Source organism: Borostomias antarcticus (assembly GCF_949987555.1).
Source record: "Borostomias antarcticus genome assembly, chromosome: 2".
NCBI lineage: Eukaryota > Metazoa > Chordata > Actinopteri > Stomiiformes > Stomiidae > Borostomias > Borostomias antarcticus.
In genome coordinates, this window is record NC_140235.1 from 13,674,348 (window position 1) to 13,695,452 (window position 21,105).

General features: G+C 42.9%; 2 protein-coding genes across 3 annotated transcripts in view; one reads left to right on the forward strand and one right to left on the reverse strand.

The window, feature by feature from the left end:
- Nucleotides 1-13,242, forward strand: part of zcchc24 (zinc finger, CCHC domain containing 24) — a 42,020-nt gene extending 28,778 nt beyond the window's left edge. Inside the window, exons 3-5 of one of the 2 annotated variants that reach the window (XM_084459231.1) lie at nucleotides 5,983-6,147; nucleotides 8,613-8,655; nucleotides 9,419-13,242. In XM_084459231.1, the coding sequence (XP_084315357.1) occupies nucleotides 5,983-6,147; nucleotides 8,613-8,655; nucleotides 9,419-9,468 (258 nt within the window). In that variant the 3' untranslated portion in view covers nucleotides 9,469-13,242. Of the gene's footprint in view, nucleotides 1-5,982; nucleotides 6,148-8,612 lie in introns of both variants that reach the window. The other variant, XM_084459230.1, reaches the window with a different exon arrangement.
- Nucleotides 13,243-14,554: 1,312 nt separating this feature from the next.
- Nucleotides 14,555-17,539, reverse strand: ppifa (peptidylprolyl isomerase Fa). The gene is made up of 6 exons (XM_084461296.1): nucleotides 17,371-17,539; nucleotides 16,991-17,021; nucleotides 16,800-16,888; nucleotides 16,627-16,723; nucleotides 15,960-16,035; nucleotides 14,555-15,244 (listed from the first exon to the last, which is right to left on the reverse strand). The coding sequence occupies exons 1-6, from the start codon at nucleotides 17,512-17,514 to the stop codon at nucleotides 15,109-15,111; spliced, it is 573 nt and encodes a 190-aa protein (XP_084317422.1). The 5' UTR covers nucleotides 17,515-17,539; the 3' UTR covers nucleotides 14,555-15,108.
- Nucleotides 17,540-21,105: the final 3,566 nt, after the last annotated feature.

Consider the following 21,105-nt stretch of genomic DNA (forward strand, 5'->3'; position numbering starts at 1 on the left):
TGTGGTCCTGATAGTAGTGATACAGGGTTATGTGGTCCTGATAGTAGTGATACAGGGTTATGTGGTCCTGATGGTAGTGATACAGGGTTATGTGGTCCTGATGGTAGTGATACAGGGTTATGTGGTCCTGATGGTAGTGATACAGGGTTATGTGGTCCTGATGGTAGTGATACAGGGTTATGTGGTCCTGATAGTAGTGATACAGGGTTATGTGGTCCTGATGGTAGTGATACAGGGTTATGTGGTCCTGATAGTAGTGATACAGGGTTATGTGGTCCTGATGGTAGTGATACAGGGTTATGTGGTCCTGATAGTAGTGATACAGGGTTATGGGGTCCTGATAGTAGTGATACAGGGTTATGGGGTCCTGATGGTAGTGATACAGGGTTATGGGGTCCTGATGGTAGTGATACAGGGTTATGGGGTCCTGATGGTAGTGATACAGGGTTATGGGGTCCTGATGGTAGTGATACAGGGTTATGGGGTCCTGATGGTAGTGATACAGGGTTATGGGGTCCTGATGGTAGTGATACAGGGTTATGGGGTCCTGATGGTGGATCTGCTCAGACCCCCTTTGCAATCGTCAGGGAACACAGCTGGAGAGATCCAGTTCTCTCTGTCTCCCTCTCATATGTTCTCTCTCTCTCTGTCCCTCTACCTGTCTGTCTCTTTCTCTCTCTCTGTCCCTCTACCTGTCTCAAACCTTCTCTCTCTCTGCGTCTCTACTTGTCTCTCTCTGTCCTTCTACCTATCTATTTGCCTGTCTGTCTGCCTCCCTGTCCCGCTACCTGTCTCAAACCTTCTCTAATGTTCTCTCTCTCTCTGTCTCTAGCTCTCTCTCTCTGTCCCTCTACCTACCTATCTCAAACCTTCTCTCTCTCTGTCTCTCTTTGTCCCTCTACCATCGCTCTCTCTGTCCCTCTACCTGTCTCTCTATCTGTCCCTCTACCCTTCTCTCTCTCTGTCTCTACCTGTCTCTCTCTCTGTTCCTCTACCTGTCTCAAACCTTCTCTAATGTTCTCTCTCTCTGTCTACCTGTCTCTCTCTGTCCCTCTACCTGTCAACCTTCTCTCTCTCTCTCTCTGTTCCTCTACCTATCTCTCTTTCTGTCCCTCTACCTACCTGTCTCAAACCTTCTCTCTCTCTGTCTCTCTCTGTCCCTCTACCTGTCTCTCTCTCTGTCCCTCTACCCGTCTCTCTCTCTGTCCCTCTACCCGTCTCTCTCTCTCTGTCCCTCTACCCGTCTCTCTCTGGCCCTCTACCTGTCTCTCTCTCTGTCCCTCTACCTGTCTCTCTCTCTGTCCATCTATCTGTCTCTCTCTTTGTCCTACTACCTGTCTCTCTCTCTGTCCCTCTACCTGTCTCTCTCTCTGTCCATCTATCTGTCTCTCTCTTTGTCCTACTACCTGTCTCTCTCTCTGTCCCTCTACCCGTCTCTCTCTCTTTTCCTCTATCCGTCTCTCTCTCTGGGTCTCTACCTGTCTCTCTCTCTGTCTCTCTACCCGTCTCTCTCTCTGTCCCTCTACCCGTCTCTCTCTCTTTTCCTCTATCTGTCTCTCTCTCTGGGTCTCTACCTGTCTCTCTCTCTGTCCCTCTACCCGTCTCTCTCTCTGTCCCTCTATCTGTCTCTCTCTCTGTGTCTGTACCTGTCTCTCTCTCTCTGTCCCTCTACCTGTCTCTCTCTCTGTCCCTCTATCTGTCTCTCTCTCTGGGTCTGTACCTGTCTCTCTCTCTCTCTGTCCCTCTACCTGTCTCTCTCTCTGTCCCTCTACCCGTCTCTCTCTCTGTCTCTCTCTCTGGGTCTCTACCTGTCTCTCTCTCTGTTCCTCTACCGGTCTCTCTCTCTGTCCCTCTCTCTACCTGTCTCTCTCAAACCGTTCCTTGCTTTGTTACTATTCCCTTTTATTTCTCTGTCTCAGCCTCTTTGTTTCTAATGTTCCTAATGTTTTATTATTATTCATTCTGCGTTCATTAAGACTGTGAACCTTGAGGAAGACGGTGAGCGTCTGGACTGAGTAGTGAGGAGGAGGGATGCAGGAAATCGTCTGCTGAAGCTTTCCAGTTGTTACCTCTCAGGGGGTTATAAAAACCTGTCTGTGTAATGTGATGGCTTTGTGTGTGTGTGTGTGTGTGTGTGTGTGTGTGTGTGTGTGTGTGTGTGTGTGTGTGTGTTTGCGTGAGATAGAGATGGAGAGAGAAAATGTGTGTGTGTGTGTATGTGTGTGTGTGATGCTGTGTGTGTGTAATGATGTGTCTGGCTGGTGGAGATGTGTGAGTGTGTGTGTGTGTGTGTGTGTGTGTGTGTGTGTGTGTGTGTGTGTGTGTGTGTGTGTGTGTGTGTGTGTGTGTAGGCAGTTGTATATGTATTGCTCCAGAGTGAGAGTCTGACCTGGCTGTTGGAGATGTGTGATTGATGAGTCTCAGCCCTGCTGGTGGAGATGTGTGTGTGTGTGTGTGTGTGTGTGTGTGTGTGTGTGTGTGTGTGTGTGTGTGTGTGTGTGTGTGTGTGTGTGTGTGTGCGCGTGTGTGTGCGTGTGTGTGTGTGTGTATGTGTGTGAGTGAGTGATGAGTCTCAGCCCTGCTGGTGGAGATGTGTGTGTGCGTGTGTGTGTGTGTGTGTGTGTGTGTGTGTGTGTGTGTGTGTGTGTGTGTGTGAGTGATGAGTCTCAGCCCTGCCTACCCGCTGTGTTATGGTTCTCAGAAGGATGTGGTTGACTGCTCGTGGTCGTGTTGTTAAACTGCACTCTCCTCTCCCGCTGCACACACACACACACACACACACACACACACACACACACACACACACAGACACACACACACACACACACACACACACATGTGCTGACCCTTATCTCAGCACACGAGAGTCCAGGCCATGAGTGCAAACAAACATTGACTCTGTCCAGCCTGACTCTGTCCAGCCTGACTCTGTCCAGCCTGACTCTGTCCAGCCCGGAACTGCAACTACAGAGGACAAATAAACAGTAACAGCAACCAGCACGGACACTATCGATCGCTCCTCCATTTCAAAGCTTTGTTTTCCCTCAAGGAGTGCCTGAAAAAAAGGCCTAAATGGGTCAGACTATGTCCATTTCCCTCTCACACTGTGTGTGAATGGCTGTATTTGCTGAAAGCATCGGACAGAGTGGGCCAGTGCCTGCTGGAAAACCAAACACACACTGGTCTGGCTCTCTCGGCATGGCATGCCCAGCATGTTGACACGGACCGACTGCGCAACTCTTTATCCGTGGTGATATACTGTACAAAAGCATTATATTTTTATAGGAAGCACCGTAGGAAGCACCAAGCTCCTATTCTGGAAACCAAAACCAAAAGACAAATTTGTAATTTACACCTAAAGAAACAGTTCTTCTCACCCTCTCCTCCCTGTCCTGGTGTTTACAGTATTGGCTCTAAAGGGTGAAGTGGTTGTTAGCTTTCATGTGGAAAATTTGGGGTAGGATAAGTATATGTATATACAGTATATCCTCCCCCGCTTTCTTTCTGCAAAGCGCATTGTGTTGCCTTTGTGTATGAAATGTGCTATATAAATAAAGCTTGATTTGATTTGACTTGGTCTACCAGAGGCTTGACCCTGTGAAGATCAGAGAGATGCCTGCGGGCGGCCGTGTTGACGGGTGGCGTGTCTCAGAGCCCATCTCAGACGGGGGGGAGGGGCCCAGATGTTTTGCAGTCATTCACATTCTCAACTCAGTCAGTGTGGCTGTGGTATGTATGTCGCCCACCCATCCCCAGAGTCGGAGGCAGAACAGACAGGCACGCTCGCATCCCTGGCATCGACCACAGCCCCCGCTGTGCCTTGTGCTTGTCAGCACTATTCTCACTTGCAAAAGAAGGGTTGGTTAGCCTAGGATTAGTATTTTAGAAAGACTTTTACTTTGCGGTCCAGTTGGATGGTAGTGATACTGTATGGGAAATTATATTGTAAAAATTGATAAATACGCTGCACTGTATTGGCACAGTATCTATCTGGTTCTAAATGGTACATGGTCCTGAGATCCACCCTTGTCTTGTTACTGTATGTTGTGGTTCTGCTTTAGTTGCCTGCATATCTGTATCCCAGCCTTGTAAAACCACCCTGATCTCACAAGCTTACATCCTGCTCTGTGTAGTGAATCTGAATGTAAGCTTGCGAGACCGGGATGGTTTTATGAGTCTGTCTGCATCCCACATGTAGGTTAAAACCTCATCTGACCAGAACCAGAGCAGTCAAGTAGACGATAACAGCATCATGTGAGTCCCCCGGCTCGGGGCCAGAGCTCTGACCAGAGCACAGAGGACTGATGACCAGATCACCTGAGTGACCAGCCTGCGTGATCACACTTATCTCCCAGAGATTCACTTATAGAATCGCCACAATAGCAAAACACAGATATCTGCGCACCAAGTCGTAGAGATACAGTAGTTACAATATACCGTAGATATAGACATCAACAACTACACCTTGACCTCGACTATAGCGACACAGAGATATCTGTGCGTAGTATCTGCAAGTCGAGATGAAGGATAATGACATGCTGTACACACTAGCTATAGAGAGGCATGTTGAGATACCCTAGTGATAACGGATACTACACGCCACGCCACCAGGAAATGAAACAAGCAGGTTGGCTGTCTCTGTGTCGTTGGGTTGATTACAGCCAGATCATCGGTAGAAGGGAATCCAGAAACACAGTGTTACCATGACACTGTCACCACTATTGTTTGGCGATTGCGTCAGGAGCACCACCGATCAGGGCCAGTTACTCTGGCGGCGGGCCAGCGCGTCACACTTTCCAGCCTGTGCGCTGTCACAGCGGGGGACACTCTGTTGACAGTGGTTGAGTCACGGCGATGTCAAAGCTCTTGGACGAGCGCAGACCGACGCTGGTGGAGGCTCAGGCTGGACCAGATGCTGGTGATTAGCCTTCGCATAACTCATAACACACATGGGGCAGGATAGGACGGGGTACCTGGGGTGGTCTACACCTCCTCCTGTACCCTCCACCCTGGAATGTGTGTGTGGGGGGGGGTGACAGGTTACTTCTGGGTAAGCTGTAGGTTGAGTCTGTCCAGTGGCCTCTGATGGAAGTCTTCATATAGTGGATGCGTACTGGTCACTCGGTAAGCATGAAAACTATAGTTTTGTTTGCACAAACAGGCTCGGGATCGATGGTTTTACTGCCTTTACGACGTCATCTGTGACGGGCGGGGTTCGGAGCGCAGTGTGACGGGTCTCAGACAGACTCAGACAGTTAGCGTCTCTAATTGGAGTCTGTTTTGGCTGGACGGCATTCAGTTTGAGATTTATCCCTGTGATGACATCAGTCGTGAGTTTGTTTTGAGACATAAGAGGAGAAAAATAAGACGATTCCCCCTTTGCTGTTGTAGTGGCCTGGATACTGGGCTGTACGGCTGCCAGCGTGAGCTCAATAGGAGAAGAACATGGCCCCTCTCAAGAGTGCTTTTTCATGCCTGGATGACTACTCATAATCATCGCCCCCATGAGACAAGGGCGATATAAAATGCAGCTCTACTGAAAGTAAAATATATTATATAACTGAACACTATACCAGAATCACATGCACATTTAGTAGGGTAAAGGCTAGTTCCCATAAACGCAGACACTGTTTAGGGTTAGGTTAGGGTGAGGGATAGGTTAAGGTTTAAAGGTTAGGGTTAGGTTTAGGGTTAAGGTTAGGATTAGGTTCAGAGTTGGGGTTAGGGTTTGACCGGTCTCTGCATTGAGAGGAACTAGCAACTACCGATTTAGCAGGCCCTACTAGAGTATGAGACTGAATTTAAGGTATGCCGAGTTCCAGTTTCCCAGGTTATGCTGTGCTTAACATAAAGAGCATTCGTGACTTGTGCTCCCCCCACCTGGTGCATTAAAAAGCAGCATCTTAGCTCATACAGGCTCGGAGCCAACTGATGACTTGACCATGTGGCACTGTGAACCATCTCACCTCCTTGTGTTCTCAGGCCCGGCCCAAGGGAGAAGGACTGACTCCCTACCAGGGGAAGAAACGCTGCTTCGGAGAGTACAAGTGTCCCAAATGCAAGAGGAAGTGGATGAGCGGGAACTCCTGGGCCAACATGGGACAAGAATGTATCAAATGCCACATCAACGTCTACCCACACAAACAGGTACCGACACCCGCCATCGAATCTCTGAATCTCATTCTCCACAGAGTCGGGAAGACCGGTGGCGATAAACGCTGTCCTACGATACAGTAGAAACGTACACCATTTCAATAGAATTTTCGGTCACTAGGGCAACTGGTCCAAACAAACTTCCTGTTTTAAAAATGAACATTCCATGAAATGGTAAGACGGTGGTACGGTGGTAATGACGTCGACAAATGGTGATGTTCATTTTCAAAACAGGAAGTTTGTTCGGACCAGTTGCCCTTGTGACCGAAAATTACATTGAAATGATCTATAGCGTATGTGGTCTATAGGCTATATGATCTATAGTGTATGTGTTCTATAGGCTATGTGATCTATAGTGTATGTGTTCTATAGGCTATGTGATCTATAGTGTATGTGGTCTATAGGCTATGTGATCTATAGTGTATGTAGTCTATAGGCTATGTCATCTATAGCGTATGTGTTCTATAGGGTATGTGATCTATAGTGTATGTGTTCTATAGGCTATATGATTTATAGAGTATGTGGTCTATAGGCTATGTCATCTATAGAGTATGTGTAAGTTGTAGTGAAAGTGGAAACTGGAGTGGTGTTCTATACATTTGGTTGAACGGTGAAATAGCTTGGCTGAACCAGAGCTAATAGAGACCAGATACAGAATGCGCCACATGTGGTCATGCTAGTGCTTTCTGGGGCTGCTAACCAGGTTCAGCCTTGCCTGATCCAAAAGGACTAAGGCTCGGTCATATACTTTATGTAACTGTTAAAATATGGGACCCCAGTGTTTTTAACGATCTTGCCTTTAATACGATCTCCAGTTGACAACCTTGAATAATGTTCCTTTCTACTTGCACAGTTCAAATGAGAACAAAGCTCTCGTTGAAATTATCTTTCTATTTTCCGCTGCCCAAGAAATATTATCTGTGACACTCAATCGTTTCAAATGTATATTTCAACACATTCTTCCAATTCCACCACATGAAAGCAGAGCCCCCACTCCCCCTACCCTGAATCTCCTGGCAGGAGAACATGCTTCACCCTGCTAACAATTACAATCAAATGAATACAATAAAAGATAGACAGTATTATATATATTATATAAGGTTCATGTTGATTTTTGGCTGTCCCTGTTGTTTCCATTAATCTTACTGATCGCAAAGTCATTAAAACTCTGAATGCAGTGCTGACATATTGTGCCTGACAATGTACTCGATACAGCTGTGTCAATGCAAGGATTATATCTGGCACCTGCTTCAGACATATTACAATAGGAAAATACATTAACGCCATGAAAGGGAGGTATTCATAAAGATCCCTGAAGCTGGATCCCAAAAGCCAGGAAGAACTGTCTCTTGAGCAACCAGCTGGAGAGAAAGGCATGCTCTTCTGTCTTTGTGTGTGTTGGGGTCTGCTTCGCACTGACAGGCAAATTCCACCCATCTGCAATGTTGCCCTCTTAGCATATTCCCCTCTGTCAGCGTCGGTGATGGAGCGCTAACCTTCACATATCTCACGCTCTCACCCACCCAGATCCTGGCCCAAACTGAAAAGAATCACAGAAAAGAAATAAACATCATGCATCTTCCTCCTCCTTCTATGTCATGTCTGATTCCTACCTACCCAGAATTCCATGTCCTGAACACTTCCGTTTGAATGCTAACATACGAGGGATCTAACATCCTAGATTCAGTCGTCCTATTAGAGGACAGAGAAACAGAGGTGGTTTGTGTTAGGGTATTCTGTTTGCTGTACCTTAAAGGTGTTTTAGGATTTTTCTACTTTCAGTTCTCAGATACGTCAGGTCCTGGGAGTGCAGCTAAGCATTGTGGGTATGCTGATGAACATTTCATAGAACTTATCAGTGAGCCTCCCAAGCAGCTGGCCATCCGTCAAGGTCTCCTCACACTGGCCCACTGCAGCCTGGTTCCCACTAGTTATAAAACACATCTGAGACCCTCTGGAAGAAATAACAGAATCATAAAAAAAACATTCTCCAACAACAATGGCGTGGCGGGAAAGCAAATGATTGCGGAGGGATTGTTTAAGCAACATCCAAAAACCACTGGCATTGAATGGCTGGTCTTTGTGTCCTTCAGACCATTTCCAGGAAAGCCATTCCCAGTGGAGTGTTGCTGGTATTTCCACACGAGTCTGTATCATCCAATGTGTGTGGGTGTGTATGTGTGTGTGTGTGTGTGAGTGTGTGTCTGTTATGTGTTGCCACACCAGCTCAGTGGGGCAAATTAAGCAAATTACACTCCTGGGCTGCAAACGTTTTGGAATAATTAGTAATAAGCACCGGGAGTATGATAGCACTGAGTTGAACACCCTCCCATACAGACTTATGGCAGAGTGCAGGGTATAGGTGTGTGTGTGTGTAGGTTTGCCCTACTCTATAAGAAGTTACTAATACTGTCTACCCCCCTGCCCCCCCCCCCCTCAACCTCCCTCTCTCTGTGTAGCGCCCTTTGGAGAAGCCGGACGGGCTGGACGTGTCTGACCAGAGTAAGGAACACCCCCAGCACCTCTGTGAGAAATGCAAGGTCCTGGGCTACTACTGCCGCCGCGTGCAATAACCCCCCCCCCTGAGAAAAACCTCTACCCCTCCTCCGTCATCTGTCCCTCATCCCCACCCGCCTCCTCCAGCCCCCCCCCCCTCGGCGTTGATCAACCTCTAGCAGACACCCCCCATGTCACCCCCCCCCCCACCCCCCCCTGACAGAACCCCCCTCTGTCTCCCACCAGTACAGAATCCCCATCACATACTCTATGTCCCGACCCTGTCACCCCCCCCCTCCTCCCCCCATCCCTGGCTGCCCATCATGCTCCCTTTCTCAACCCTACTGTAGGTAGAGGTCAGATTTTTTCCTCCTCCAATAGGTCTTCCTCTTCCGTACGATGGTTAGGAGTAGGATTATGAGTGGGAGAAACTGTTACGACCCGTTCTAAGATCTGTCTTGAGTGATTTGTAGCCACAAAGTGCTCTTTCAAGAAAAAGTGAAAACTTGCCAAAATCAAGTGTGTAAATATTCTCAATAGGGCCTTGTGTGTACCAGAAATCCTTTGTAACCCAATTTACCTATGTATGCATATTATTATATTAGCCTTGTATGTTTCATCGGTGTCAATGACAGTAGTGACGCCTGTGTGGTCACAGTGGGTTACCTCACTCTGGGGTGTGTTGGTTTTGTGTTTAGTGACAGTACGGATGCCTGTATGGTCACCGTGGGTTACCTCACCCTGGGGTCTGTTGGTTTTGTGTTTACAGAGGTCTGCCTTCCTTTCCCCTGCCAAGTGAAGTGTGTGTGGATGTGCTGAACGTTAGAACAGGGCTTCTCGTGATGGTAATGTAATGTTAACCATGTTTGGGTCAACAGCACATCTTATTAACTGTGAATTAACTAAGGGATAATATGCCATTCATCCCTGGCTTACATTTGGCCTATTTATTTTTTGCTGTTGTCTATTGTGCAATTTAAATTGACTTAACTGGGACATATGTATGTATGTATGTATGTATGTATGTATGTATGTATGTATGTATGTATGTATGTATGTATGTATGTGTGTACAGTATGTATGTTGTATGTATGTTGTATGTATGTATGTATATCAAAAGATTGTGTAACTGCTTCCACTTGTCTTTTAGAAACTACTGTAGGTTGAAGTGTAGAATCGTTCCTTGTTTAGATCTAGTACATCAGTAACAGATGTTTCATACGCTTGCTATGCATTTACGTCAGCAATGATGAACTAATGATAAAGTATCAGTCTAGATTCGGAGGCAGACCAGCTTTGATAAATTATCTTCTTAATGGCAACTGTGCAATAACGTCAGTTTCAGCAAAAACCCAGTTCTGCTAAACCAATATTGTGTTCTCAGCTATAGTGGTTGAGCAGTAGGCAGAAGGGTGTACTTACATGTAGTTGGTTCATTTGAATATTCAGTTTATTTTTAGGGCTTCACAATCTCATGTGACTTTTTCATGATGTCCAGTGCATATGCATACCGTAACAGGCCTTAGAGTTGACCAGTAAAGATGTTGCTATCTAGTAATACTACTTTTTGACTGGTTTTGACCTAGCAGAAACATACTAGCAAATTTTCCAAGGGATTGGATCCTTCTCAGTTAGTAAAACAGGTGGTTAGAGTAAAGGAAGTCTGGTGGAGAGAGGCACGGTACAGTCTGCTTTACAGTTTTGAAGGGAATTAGAGAGAGATATTAATATTGCAGAGATGTTGAGACATGGCTATGTTTTGTTTTTTAGCAAATTTGGAAGTCTGCAGATGGATTAAGTTTACGTTCATGTTGTTTGATACCACTTACAGTACTATCATCATAAACCAATGTATTTAATTGAAGGGAGGTGCACGTCCAGGTACCTGTTTACAGTCATACTGTTTATTTACACTCAGACAAGAGTACTCATCAGAAGAATCTGGACCGAAGAATATTGTTCATATACATTTTGTAAAATGGAGAAAAAAAAGGTTTGGACTCATGAAAAATTTACGATTTTTGGAACATTGTTATCTTGTAAGTAGTTGAAGAGACGTTTTCTACACTACACTATAGTGAGATGTTTATTTCTATATGAATGAAATATTTTCCTCCATAATGTGGAATGTTTATTTTATATTGTGCTAATGTTCCTTATGAAGACATACATAGAAAAACACGTATCAGAACATTAAAATTGAATAATCAGAAGGATTTGGAGCAGGAATGAAATAATCACTTGAGGTAACTGTGAGATTCTGCCAATTTTATTGCTATTTCAAGATGTGAATACAGATGGGAAAACAATACTATTACCCCATTAGCACTGAAAGTTTAACCTGGCTTCCCTCAACACCAGTTGTTTGGTTGGAGGCATGAACTACACCAACATTTCCAGCTGGCAAAAACATCACGCTGTAGTCTGTTGTCATGGAATATCAACATTGATGATATTTTATAGTCAGTACAAGAAATGGGCTTGCACTAAAAGCTGTACACCTCATGTCTTTTTTTAGTTGTTGATAGTCTGTCGAAGCCTAATTGAGTTACTTCGCACACAAGTAGAACTAACTTAGAGCACATACAGTATGTAAAGAGGACAGCAACTAGTCATTTGTCAGAGCGTGTAGAACATGCTGGCCCAATGTTGTGTCCTGTGGTAGAAGTGGTTTCGCTGAAGCATTCTTTGGTTTAGAATACTTTGAATAGTAATGGCTTGAGATGGATCATCTGTAGACAATGTCTGATAGATGTTTTGTTAATTTGGAGGTTGATGAATGTAGTATTTTCTCTCCACATCTACAGTAATGTTGGGATCAATCAGAATCAGTCTATTCTCAGTGCTGTACAGTACAGTATATTGTCTGTAACTCTATTTGATGATAAGTAAAATAAGTATTTAAACCTAGTTTGCCAAGCCAGAATGGTGCCTAGGTCTGCTAGTACACTATGGTATAATTCCTACAAGTTTGACAAATCAAATTTATCTCACCGTCTACATTTCGATGTAGACAGTTAGCTATAGTGTTTAATATTAGGCAGAGTATCTAATCACATATTAGATTACTCTTTACAATGATAGAGATTGAAAGTATTCTGATGTGTGCTGTAGAGCAATAGGAAATATTTTCATATGAGAAGTTATTCATCCTGCTATTATGGGATGCTCAGATTCCGCCCAGACAAAAGCCATGTCATTCAGCTGGCACAGAGAAGCCAATGGAAGCAGTTAATACAACATGTGTACATTTAAAACCTTTAAAGCCTTTAGGATGTGTTTTTATCTTGAATTACTATACTTGACTTTTATAGTACCTTTTCACTTTGAATTTGTGAATTTTTATGAAAGATGTGTATTTTGGAAAACGTAATAGATGTTGAAATTTTTTGAGCAATTTGCAAAAAACAATTGATGAGTTATTTCCCTGATAAAGATATTTACAAAAGACTTTTTATGTATATATTTGAAGGCCATGATTTTCAAGGATAGTAACTTTTTTTTAAATGTTATGCAATATTGAAGCTTTCTATGTGAAAAAGGGCCTATTGCTGAGAAACAGACAAAGCTGGGAGTTTTTCTTTGACGTTTTACAATCATCTGAGGGCTTATCCTGCAGAGATATTTATGGAAAGATTTTTTACAACACTTTTTGTATAAAATATGCAACAAAGTTACACTAAGAAGGAAATATTGATGTCTACATAGAATATTATTAAGAAGTTGGTACATACTGAATGCCCTTACTCAATTATAAGCCATTGTCTTTTTGTGTTTTGTTTTGTGGTTAGTGTTACATATCAGTGTTAAATAACCCACAATGATACCCAAGTGCTTTAACTAACATGAGTTACCTTTGCGTCCTTTGAATACAGTAGCATGAATTCATTTTGTATACAGATTACAGTATTATGAATATACACCAATCTGTGGGATTGAGATATTGATAGTAAAAGCAATAATACTGTTGTGATAACATGCAGAAGAAATCATCTTTATATATTAGTGCCTGATACTCACCACTGTATTACCACATTAAACTGTGAGTTGTAGCTTGCTTAAAGCAGCAATTATAAGGAACTATTGTGAACTATTGCAGTATGCTGTTATTCTTAGTTAAGAAAGTGTGTAATTATATAAGAAAGTCAGTGAGACAAACAACTATTGTAAGGTTTGCATGTGCATGTGTTTTTTTTTTGAATGAAGTATTATTTTGTGCAATGTATTTAATTTCTGCACAGTAACGTAGTTTGCTACATTGTTTCTAACATTCTCGACAACTTCTAAATGATTGTTAGTAGTCATGAAATGTATCATTCACTGATAATGTATACCAAGTAATACATATTTACTGAATGTAATGTTAACACTTATGTGGTCAATGTTTATACTGTATGTGATGTTTGAAATCATTGTAATGCTATAATTGGATTGGACAGAGCGCAGACGTACGTTGTGGTGAAAAAGATTGTATGACTGGGGAGTTAGACAGGAAGTACTGTTGTTCAAATGTCCATGAAACGGCATTCCAAAATGTGCCTTATTTGTTAGTTAGAACAACAAAAACAATGTTAGTGCTTTAGTGCTATTAGGAGTTTGATTAATAAAAAACATATTGAATTCTTAACTGTTCATCTGGTTTGTATTATTGTGGTGCTTTGTTAGATTTTCATAAAGGCAGTCATGGGTTTGATACCAGCCAACTGCAGCTCAGAGGTCTTTGGGTGTTCTCCAGCTCCCCAGTTAACAGTGTTCCGTACAGCAAGTGTACGTTCTCCTCGAGTTGAGCACATATGCAGGCCTGACGTCTTACATAAGAGTGAGTATAGTGCATGGGTTGTGATAGGAAGGTTGGTAATGGTTTAAACATGGTGGTTCTGCTCGTGAAACGGGAGAGCCACTGTGGGACCCGGCGCTGTTGTCACTCCATGTCATCCAGGAGGGCCTCACACACGCCGGTGTTGAAAGGACAAGAGTCACTGAGATTTCTCTCAACACGTTTTGGTAAAACTGTGGTTAGGTAGGCCTATACGGAGCAGAACACCCACCAATGATCTAGATATAGGAAGTGTTATTCAGACGGGAATTATACAATTTCAAGTACTGGCTTTTAACGATTGTAAACATGTTTTTGTTGAGAATGAGTATTAGATATTGGCTACATTACAGCCAAGTTTCCATGCGGTCTTGGACAGGCATTCCAAATAGCTAAAACCTCACTAGAGGGTGGGGACCCAAATTATATCAGGTTTGTTACAACATCACTGGCTGAACACAGCTAGAGCTGCAATGTCTCTATAGCAACAATGTAATCCGAGAATTCAAACAAACGATGGAAGGTCAGCGTGCATGTGGTTTCATTTAGGAGCGAGAAGCACTTTTTCACATCGCTTCATTATTTACCTTCAGAAAGTATTAGCCTGATAAGCAGCACCACCCAGTCTTCTGGCTTTGGGACACAAGCTGGCCTCAATGTGTCCTGCAGGAGATGTGCTCTGTTTAAACTAGTTATCAGGCAACAAAGGAAGCAAGATCAACCCACTAAAAAACTTACTGAGGGCTATGGCCCAATGCATTAGTGATGCACACACTGATTAAATAGTTCACATTAGTTACAGCTATAGCATATGTGTTTTATCCAGAAAGGTCTATACTGTATGTTACGCAAGGTTTAGGTACTGTAGGTAGGTACTTTACTGATTCCCGGAGGGGATTTGCACAGTGGATGTTGCCAGCTATACTTGGGTATGAGATGAACAATACCTGTGGCATGATGTCATATCCTGTTCTGAAGGATAGGAAGTCATGTTTGAAGTCTGGGGGTCTAAAAAAAGCTCCTGGATCCTTACCAGGAAGCCTCAATAGCAGCAGGGATGAAATCAGATGTGCAACAGCAGTGGAGCATCAGAAAACACTTATTTATTTGGGAGAATAAAGGCAAATAGTCAATTGACAGTGCTGGGAGTCCATGTCTTATGCCATTATTAGTTACATAGTAAATCTATTTACAGAATGATGGCATTGGCAATGACATCTGACATTAAAAGCTTTCAATTGAGTTTCCTACGATTCCCTTATAATACTGTAGGTGCGTTTCATTTCAAACCCCTCCCTCCAACAATTCTTGCATGTACCAAATATTTTGACACAAAGAGTTATGATAATCATAAGGGTTTGCACAGATCACAATAAAGTTAATGTATACAATATTAAAAAGGAATAAGACCATAATATAAAAATGGATTTATGGCAGTGATTCTTCTGAAGAAATAGTGTCAAATTAAGTAAGAAAATAGTATTAAAATCAGTCTTGCAGTCACATTATACAGTGCATGTTTATTTGTACATTCTGTGTGTGTGTGTGTGTGTGTGTGTGTGTGTGAGTATGCGCGTGTGTGAGCGTGTACATGTATATATGTGTATGTGTGTGTGTACATACTGCATGTACAGTACTGTGTGTTATTTGATCTCCCCACAGTCGGTGATGACAATTTTCTTGATCACACCGCCGTCATGGCAACCGAAAGATTCCATTTTGGAGACGACTTGCATGCCCTCCTTCACCTGGCCGAAGACCACGTGTTTACCGTTCAGCCTGAGGGAGAGGTCAACACAGTAAACATCTAGTTAGTGAACAAGAGTTCACTCTAGCATAAAGGCTATATTAACTACACATCCACTTTCAATATTATTTAGCTTTGCGGTGATGGTGCAGTGCAGTTTCCAAAAGGACATGCAATGACAAGATAGGCTATGATCAGGGGTGTAGTGGAGGATAAACCCAAGTAAACTCAAGTTCCCCCTCAACCCAAGTACCCACCTCTTTAAAATGAGGCTGAGAGTTTACTCACCTATTTTCAGATCAACTGTATTGATCAATGAGGAGAAACAAGTTGGGTGAACTGCACCCAACAGCGTTTACCCACATCTGTATTTATCACTACTCCCCTGACTATGATCAGTTAGGTATAGGTATAGGTACTGCATTTGTAACGCGCTCCCCATCCAGTTGTTACACTGGCCCGGAGCGCCATTCACACACCAATGGCGGCAGCTGCCATGCAAGGCGCTTGCCTGCTCATTGGGAGCAATTTTGGGGTTCAGTGTCTTGCCCAAGGACACTTCAACAGGTAGTCAGGAGAAGCCGGGATTCGAACCACCAACCCTACGATCACTGAACGACCCGCTCTACCAACTGAGCTATACCTCCGCCCCGGAGTTAGTGATCAGTTCGTACGTAGATGGAGGTAACCAGAGGTAACCGTGGCAGAAATAAAACATGCATTGCACTGCATCTCCACACTGCCTACCATTCAGTTTTAGCTGTGCAAATGAAGAACTGTGAACCATTGGTGTTGGGCCCCGAATTTGCCATTGACAAAATACCTGAAAAGAAATACATGATTAAATATCATCATTATTAAACTTAATAATGCACATGGTGGTATATCCAGAGCAGTACAGTAAGGGTCTTCCACATACAGAGTTGAACTATCCATTGGGACACTGGCAGGGTAGCACAGCCACTCTGTATTGGGTAAGACCGTGTTCCCGGTTTCTAATTGGACTCAGGCTGTGATTATGCAACAGAGTACACTCCAAACTGAAGTGGCCATCTATCAACATGTGGTAAGGTTTTTGTCAGAAGTTATTTCGATAAATGGATGTTGACTCTGAAAGTAGGTCATTCGCTTGAGGATTACAAAACCGTAATGGCCCGCCTGCAGAGTTGGTAGGGCCATCTAGTGGACATGTTGTGGCTATATTATCTTCTCAATTTTGAGATGCGCTGAACCATGATCTTGAGTTCAGAGACTAAGCATGCTATGACAACATAAACAAAACCAAGCTAGCTTAGGACTACAAAACAGTTTAAACGGTGTGCTATGATTGAGCCACTGGAATAGAAAAGACACACCGACTAGAAAGAGACTTCAGAGCGGGTATGGGAGAAAGGGGATCCATGCTTTACTGTACCGGGACTTGTGTGTTTCAATTTGAAGTTCTCGTCGCTGAACTTGGCTCCATATATGGATTTCCCCCCTGTCCCATTGTGGTTTGTGAAATCTCCTCCCTGTAAACCATAGATACAATATAGATACAGAATACCACAAAGGAGAACTGTGCGTGGTCTTTGAGTATGTGCATACCTGACACATGAACTCAGGTATCACTCTGTGGAACACTGATCCTTTGTATCCAAACCCATGTTCCCCAGTGCACAACGCTCTGAAATTCTCTGTTGAAATAACAACAAATGCTTGTCTTTTAGCCCAGGCTACATGTTTATATCCATGTCCTATTAGCATTCAAATATTCCAACATGAACCAAAGAGCATACCTGCTGTTTTTGGAACAACCTCTGCAAATAACTGCAAAAGACAATACATGTTAGCTTACATTAGCTTGCTGAAAAGTAGAAGATGGACTGCAGGATTGTTGGCTACAATGAAAGTAGACATGCTGGACCATACGCCTTAAAAACACGTGACATAGCCGTAGCATCTATAGCTTCTATATGACTAGCTAGCTATATGACCATCGACCAGTATTGTTTGTAACGTTACTGATGGATAAATAAATAGTTCGTTAGCTAATAGCTGCATGCAAGGCAAAGGAACAATGGTAAGATCGGTCTGGCTAGCTTGGGATGATTTAGCCAAAGCTTGCTAGCTAGCTAACTTAGATACTTTTGCCAGCGTAATTTAGCTGCTATGATACCTCTATAACGATTCTTCCAACAGGTTCATTATCAGCAGCGATGTCCAGATACACAACAGGGTTGCTAACAGGTCCAGACGAGAACAGCTTGGCCGCTGCTATCGCCAACGAGCAGTATTTTATACGGTTTTTCATTTGCAACATCGTTGCAAAAAAGTCCGGATTCGCAGCTAGGCCATGGGGGGGTTGTTGTGTTTACATATGACGTCAGACGACAAGACCACCAGACGGCCCCATTGGTGGATCCACGACGGAATAATCCTACGGCATCTCCACAGGGCGACACCGTGTGGTTATATCGGGGATAGCCGAGCGGTTATTACTATAGACATTATATACGTATATAATGGCCCAATCCCAAACCACCCCCTACCTACCCATACCATATCACTGCCATATTTCATAATGAGAGAAAATGTCTTAATTAGTAGTTTATTGTGTTCTCTTCTTTTCCGGGATTTCCCTCAGTTCAATATTATTATGTGTATGCTTTCCTTCATGGTTAGTTGGTTTTGCCAGAGCTGTTTAATTTGTTAGTTCTTGGAAAAATAATATAATCAGTATCCGTGGATCCATTCCCAAAAATATGAGGAAATAATGCAACACAGAAATGTGTTTCATCTGAATACATATTTATTAGATAAATATTAGGATGTCACGTCATCTAACTACATACAGATTTGCAAGACTAAAAATCACAATGTTTTTTTCTGACCAGTTTAGAATATGAAATGATTGCACATAGAATGTACAAAACCAAAAATACAACTGCCACCTGTTGTGCCAATCACTTCAGATTGTACCTTTATAGTATATTTTGCCTAATTTTGCATAAAAACTGTAAATTTGCCAAAATTATACAAACTGTAAATTTGGAAACAATCTTTAGGAACCACTCAAGGTCCCACGTCCCCAAAGTTCCGATCATACCTCAAAAGGGTCTTTATCATTTTTTCATGTAGCACCTTTATAAAGTACACAGGAAATAGAGAAATACACACAAGTTTAATATTTCACAAAGGAAAACCAATGTCTTTTTTTCTTCCAACCCCGTGTTTAGGGGTACATAAAGTATCTTACATTAATGAACAGGCGCGGTCGGAGAGGTCTCATTTTCCCAATTTAAATTCTCTTTTGACAGGAGGATGCAAGCTTTACAAATTTCTAAATACACAATTCACATTCCCCCTGGAGAAAATGAATACATTTCTGTTAACGTGTCTCTATTTGTCATTTACATATGTACATGCATCCCTTACACCCTAACCCCCTTCTTTCAGTGACAGAACAGAGGGAGACAGAGGGTCTCACAACTCCAAATTCATGTTTTCATAGTTGGACCTTTGACTCTTCTTTCTTGTCCGTTGATGGTACGGCTGCAGTTTGTGATTGGGTTTCAATCCCAGATTGATTGGAAAGATATTGTAGCATACTATATCTGTATGTACTATATCAACAGTACAAGCAGAATAGTGAAGTCAAATACCTCAGGGTGGCAGTGCATCGTCTTCAACAAACAAACAAACAAACAAACAGTCTAATGGCTCAATTGTTGTGTTGTGTGCAGGTAATGACACTAGCATTGGAGAGACCATGTATAGCAATATTATATAATATCAGCTCTTGATGTAGATGGAAAAACCCACTCAAATAGTTCTAATTTAATTTTCTGTACTGCATCATCTCATGTAAAACAAATTATGATCATTCTTATAAACTCATGGGACAGAAGATAAACAAAAATAACTTAAAACTGGAAACAGTACTTAAAAACATAGTTACAAACAACATTACAAAAGGAGGTTCATAAAAGTTCATATCAGGCCATTAATATCACAATCAAGAGGACATTCTGCACAAAAGGATGAAGAGGTCACTTTTCCCAATGTTATCAAACCCATCTTAAGCAAATTGTAGAGATATTAACTTGTATATTATCAAAATGACTTCATAAGCTACAGTGTCAATCAAACCACAATGTCTGGTAGAGGATTCTGATGAAAACCCACACCAGCAACAATAATTTCCAATGCCAGGCTGGCAAACGGGTATTAGGACTGATTGACATGGGATTGTAATAGGAGGGATACCAGTGTGTTTGTGTGTGTGTGTGTGTGTGTGTGTGGACATTGATAAAGACATACAATACTGTATACTTGATATCAGACTAATGACACCAATAGTACAGCCACTTTACAGTATTCACAAAGGGTATTTACAAGCTGTATGTGTTGGATCATGCATGATATTCTTTCTTTCAAAAAGATGACCAAATGTAATTTAACAGTAACAAGAGAGACTTTTCAGTACAATCACACATTTGTTTAGAGATAATAGAGTGACTCCCCAGCTGTTGGCTTACAGCATTATGCTCAAATAACATAACTGGATATTTTTCTTACACATACAAATTGCTAGGCCAATCCCCAAGAGACAACTTTGGTAATGAATGTCAATATAACCAAATTAACCCTCTAGTATTTCAGAGTAGGGCAACATTTGGTCATTCCGAATGAAAAAAGGACATCAATATCAAATAAAAATGTTGAAAAAAACTTGAATGAAAACAACTCAAAATGAGTTAAGAAAGTTAACTCTAGACTTGCAACATCATGAGAACAGGGGCCATTGGCACACATGCACTTGTGAAAATGGACTGAGGTCAAGGAGCCAAACGGTAAAGTGACATCACGGGAGCAAATACCAGACCTGCAAGACACACAAACAAACAAGGAAGAAATCACCCCAAAAAGGTCTGTTAAAATTACAATAGAGGACGGATTTTCACTGTTTCAGCTCTCTTTACCCTCTCTGTCCCTCTCTCTTTCTCTGTGTTTCACACATACTGCAGGCCTACCACTTTCTCCTGTCAGCCTCACTTCTCCCAACACACACACACACACACACACACACAGACACACACACACACACACAGACACACACACACACACACACAGACACACAGCTGGTGAACGATTCTGTAGATCTCTTACTTAGTCAATGGTATTTTCAATGTGGACAGTCCTCATTTTTGCATACTGTACACCCAATTCAGATATTGTATTGCAAAACCCTAGCAGGGAAGAGCCATCTTTGTGGTTGTATGTAGTAGTTTGACCAGGGGGAGAGGACAGAGGAGGAGGGGGCAGTGTGGGCTCCTCTGAAGACTGGCTAGCAGGCTGGAGAGACTGCCTTCTCCTCTCAGTGATCTGGCTGGAGTGAGGCTCTACTTTGTGCTTCAGTTCGTTGGGCTTGAATAGACTGCTAAAGGCTAATGTTATTAGCTGGAAACACACTGCAAGGAAGGTGTCCAACAAGGCCATGATCTCTGACCTTGGAAGAACACACTTCCAAAGAGGATAGGAGCCAGGGCAAGACAATATAGTTGTTTTTTGTATTTTCTCCACGAAAGGAAAACTGAAGAAAACAAAATGCTACGACACTTCTTATATCCCACCACACATACACGGTTCTTTCCTGTGACACACATGAACTGATTATAGCTGCACAGTTTTTTTCTCTTCTCCTCAGAATAGTCCCAGGTGTCTCGTCACGTTAGTGCCAGCCGACAGGGCTGTGGATGGTGTGTTGAGAATCAGAAGGTCTGTTGGTACCACGACCACAATCTGTACTTGAGGAAGAGGGAGGGAGGAAGGACGAGGGTCTGTTTTCTCCCCTAAGGATGACGTCCAGGATGACGTCCAAGATGACGTCCAGGATGAGGTCCAGCGAGGC

Bases quoted from the DNA above. Each gene is read 5' to 3' on its own strand.
- ppifa (XM_084461296.1), bottom strand. From the start codon at position 17,514: ATGTTGCAAATGAAAAACCGTATAAAATACTGCTCGTTGGCGATAGCA. The intron at 16,889-16,990 runs GTATGCTCTTTG...TTATTTCAACAG, and splicing joins GGTTGTTCCAAAAACAGCAG to AGAATTTCAGAGCGTTGTGC. The intron at 16,036-16,626 runs GTACAGTAAAGC...ATTTCTTTTCAG, and splicing joins ATTGAAACACACAAGTCCCG to GTATTTTGTCAATGGCAAAT.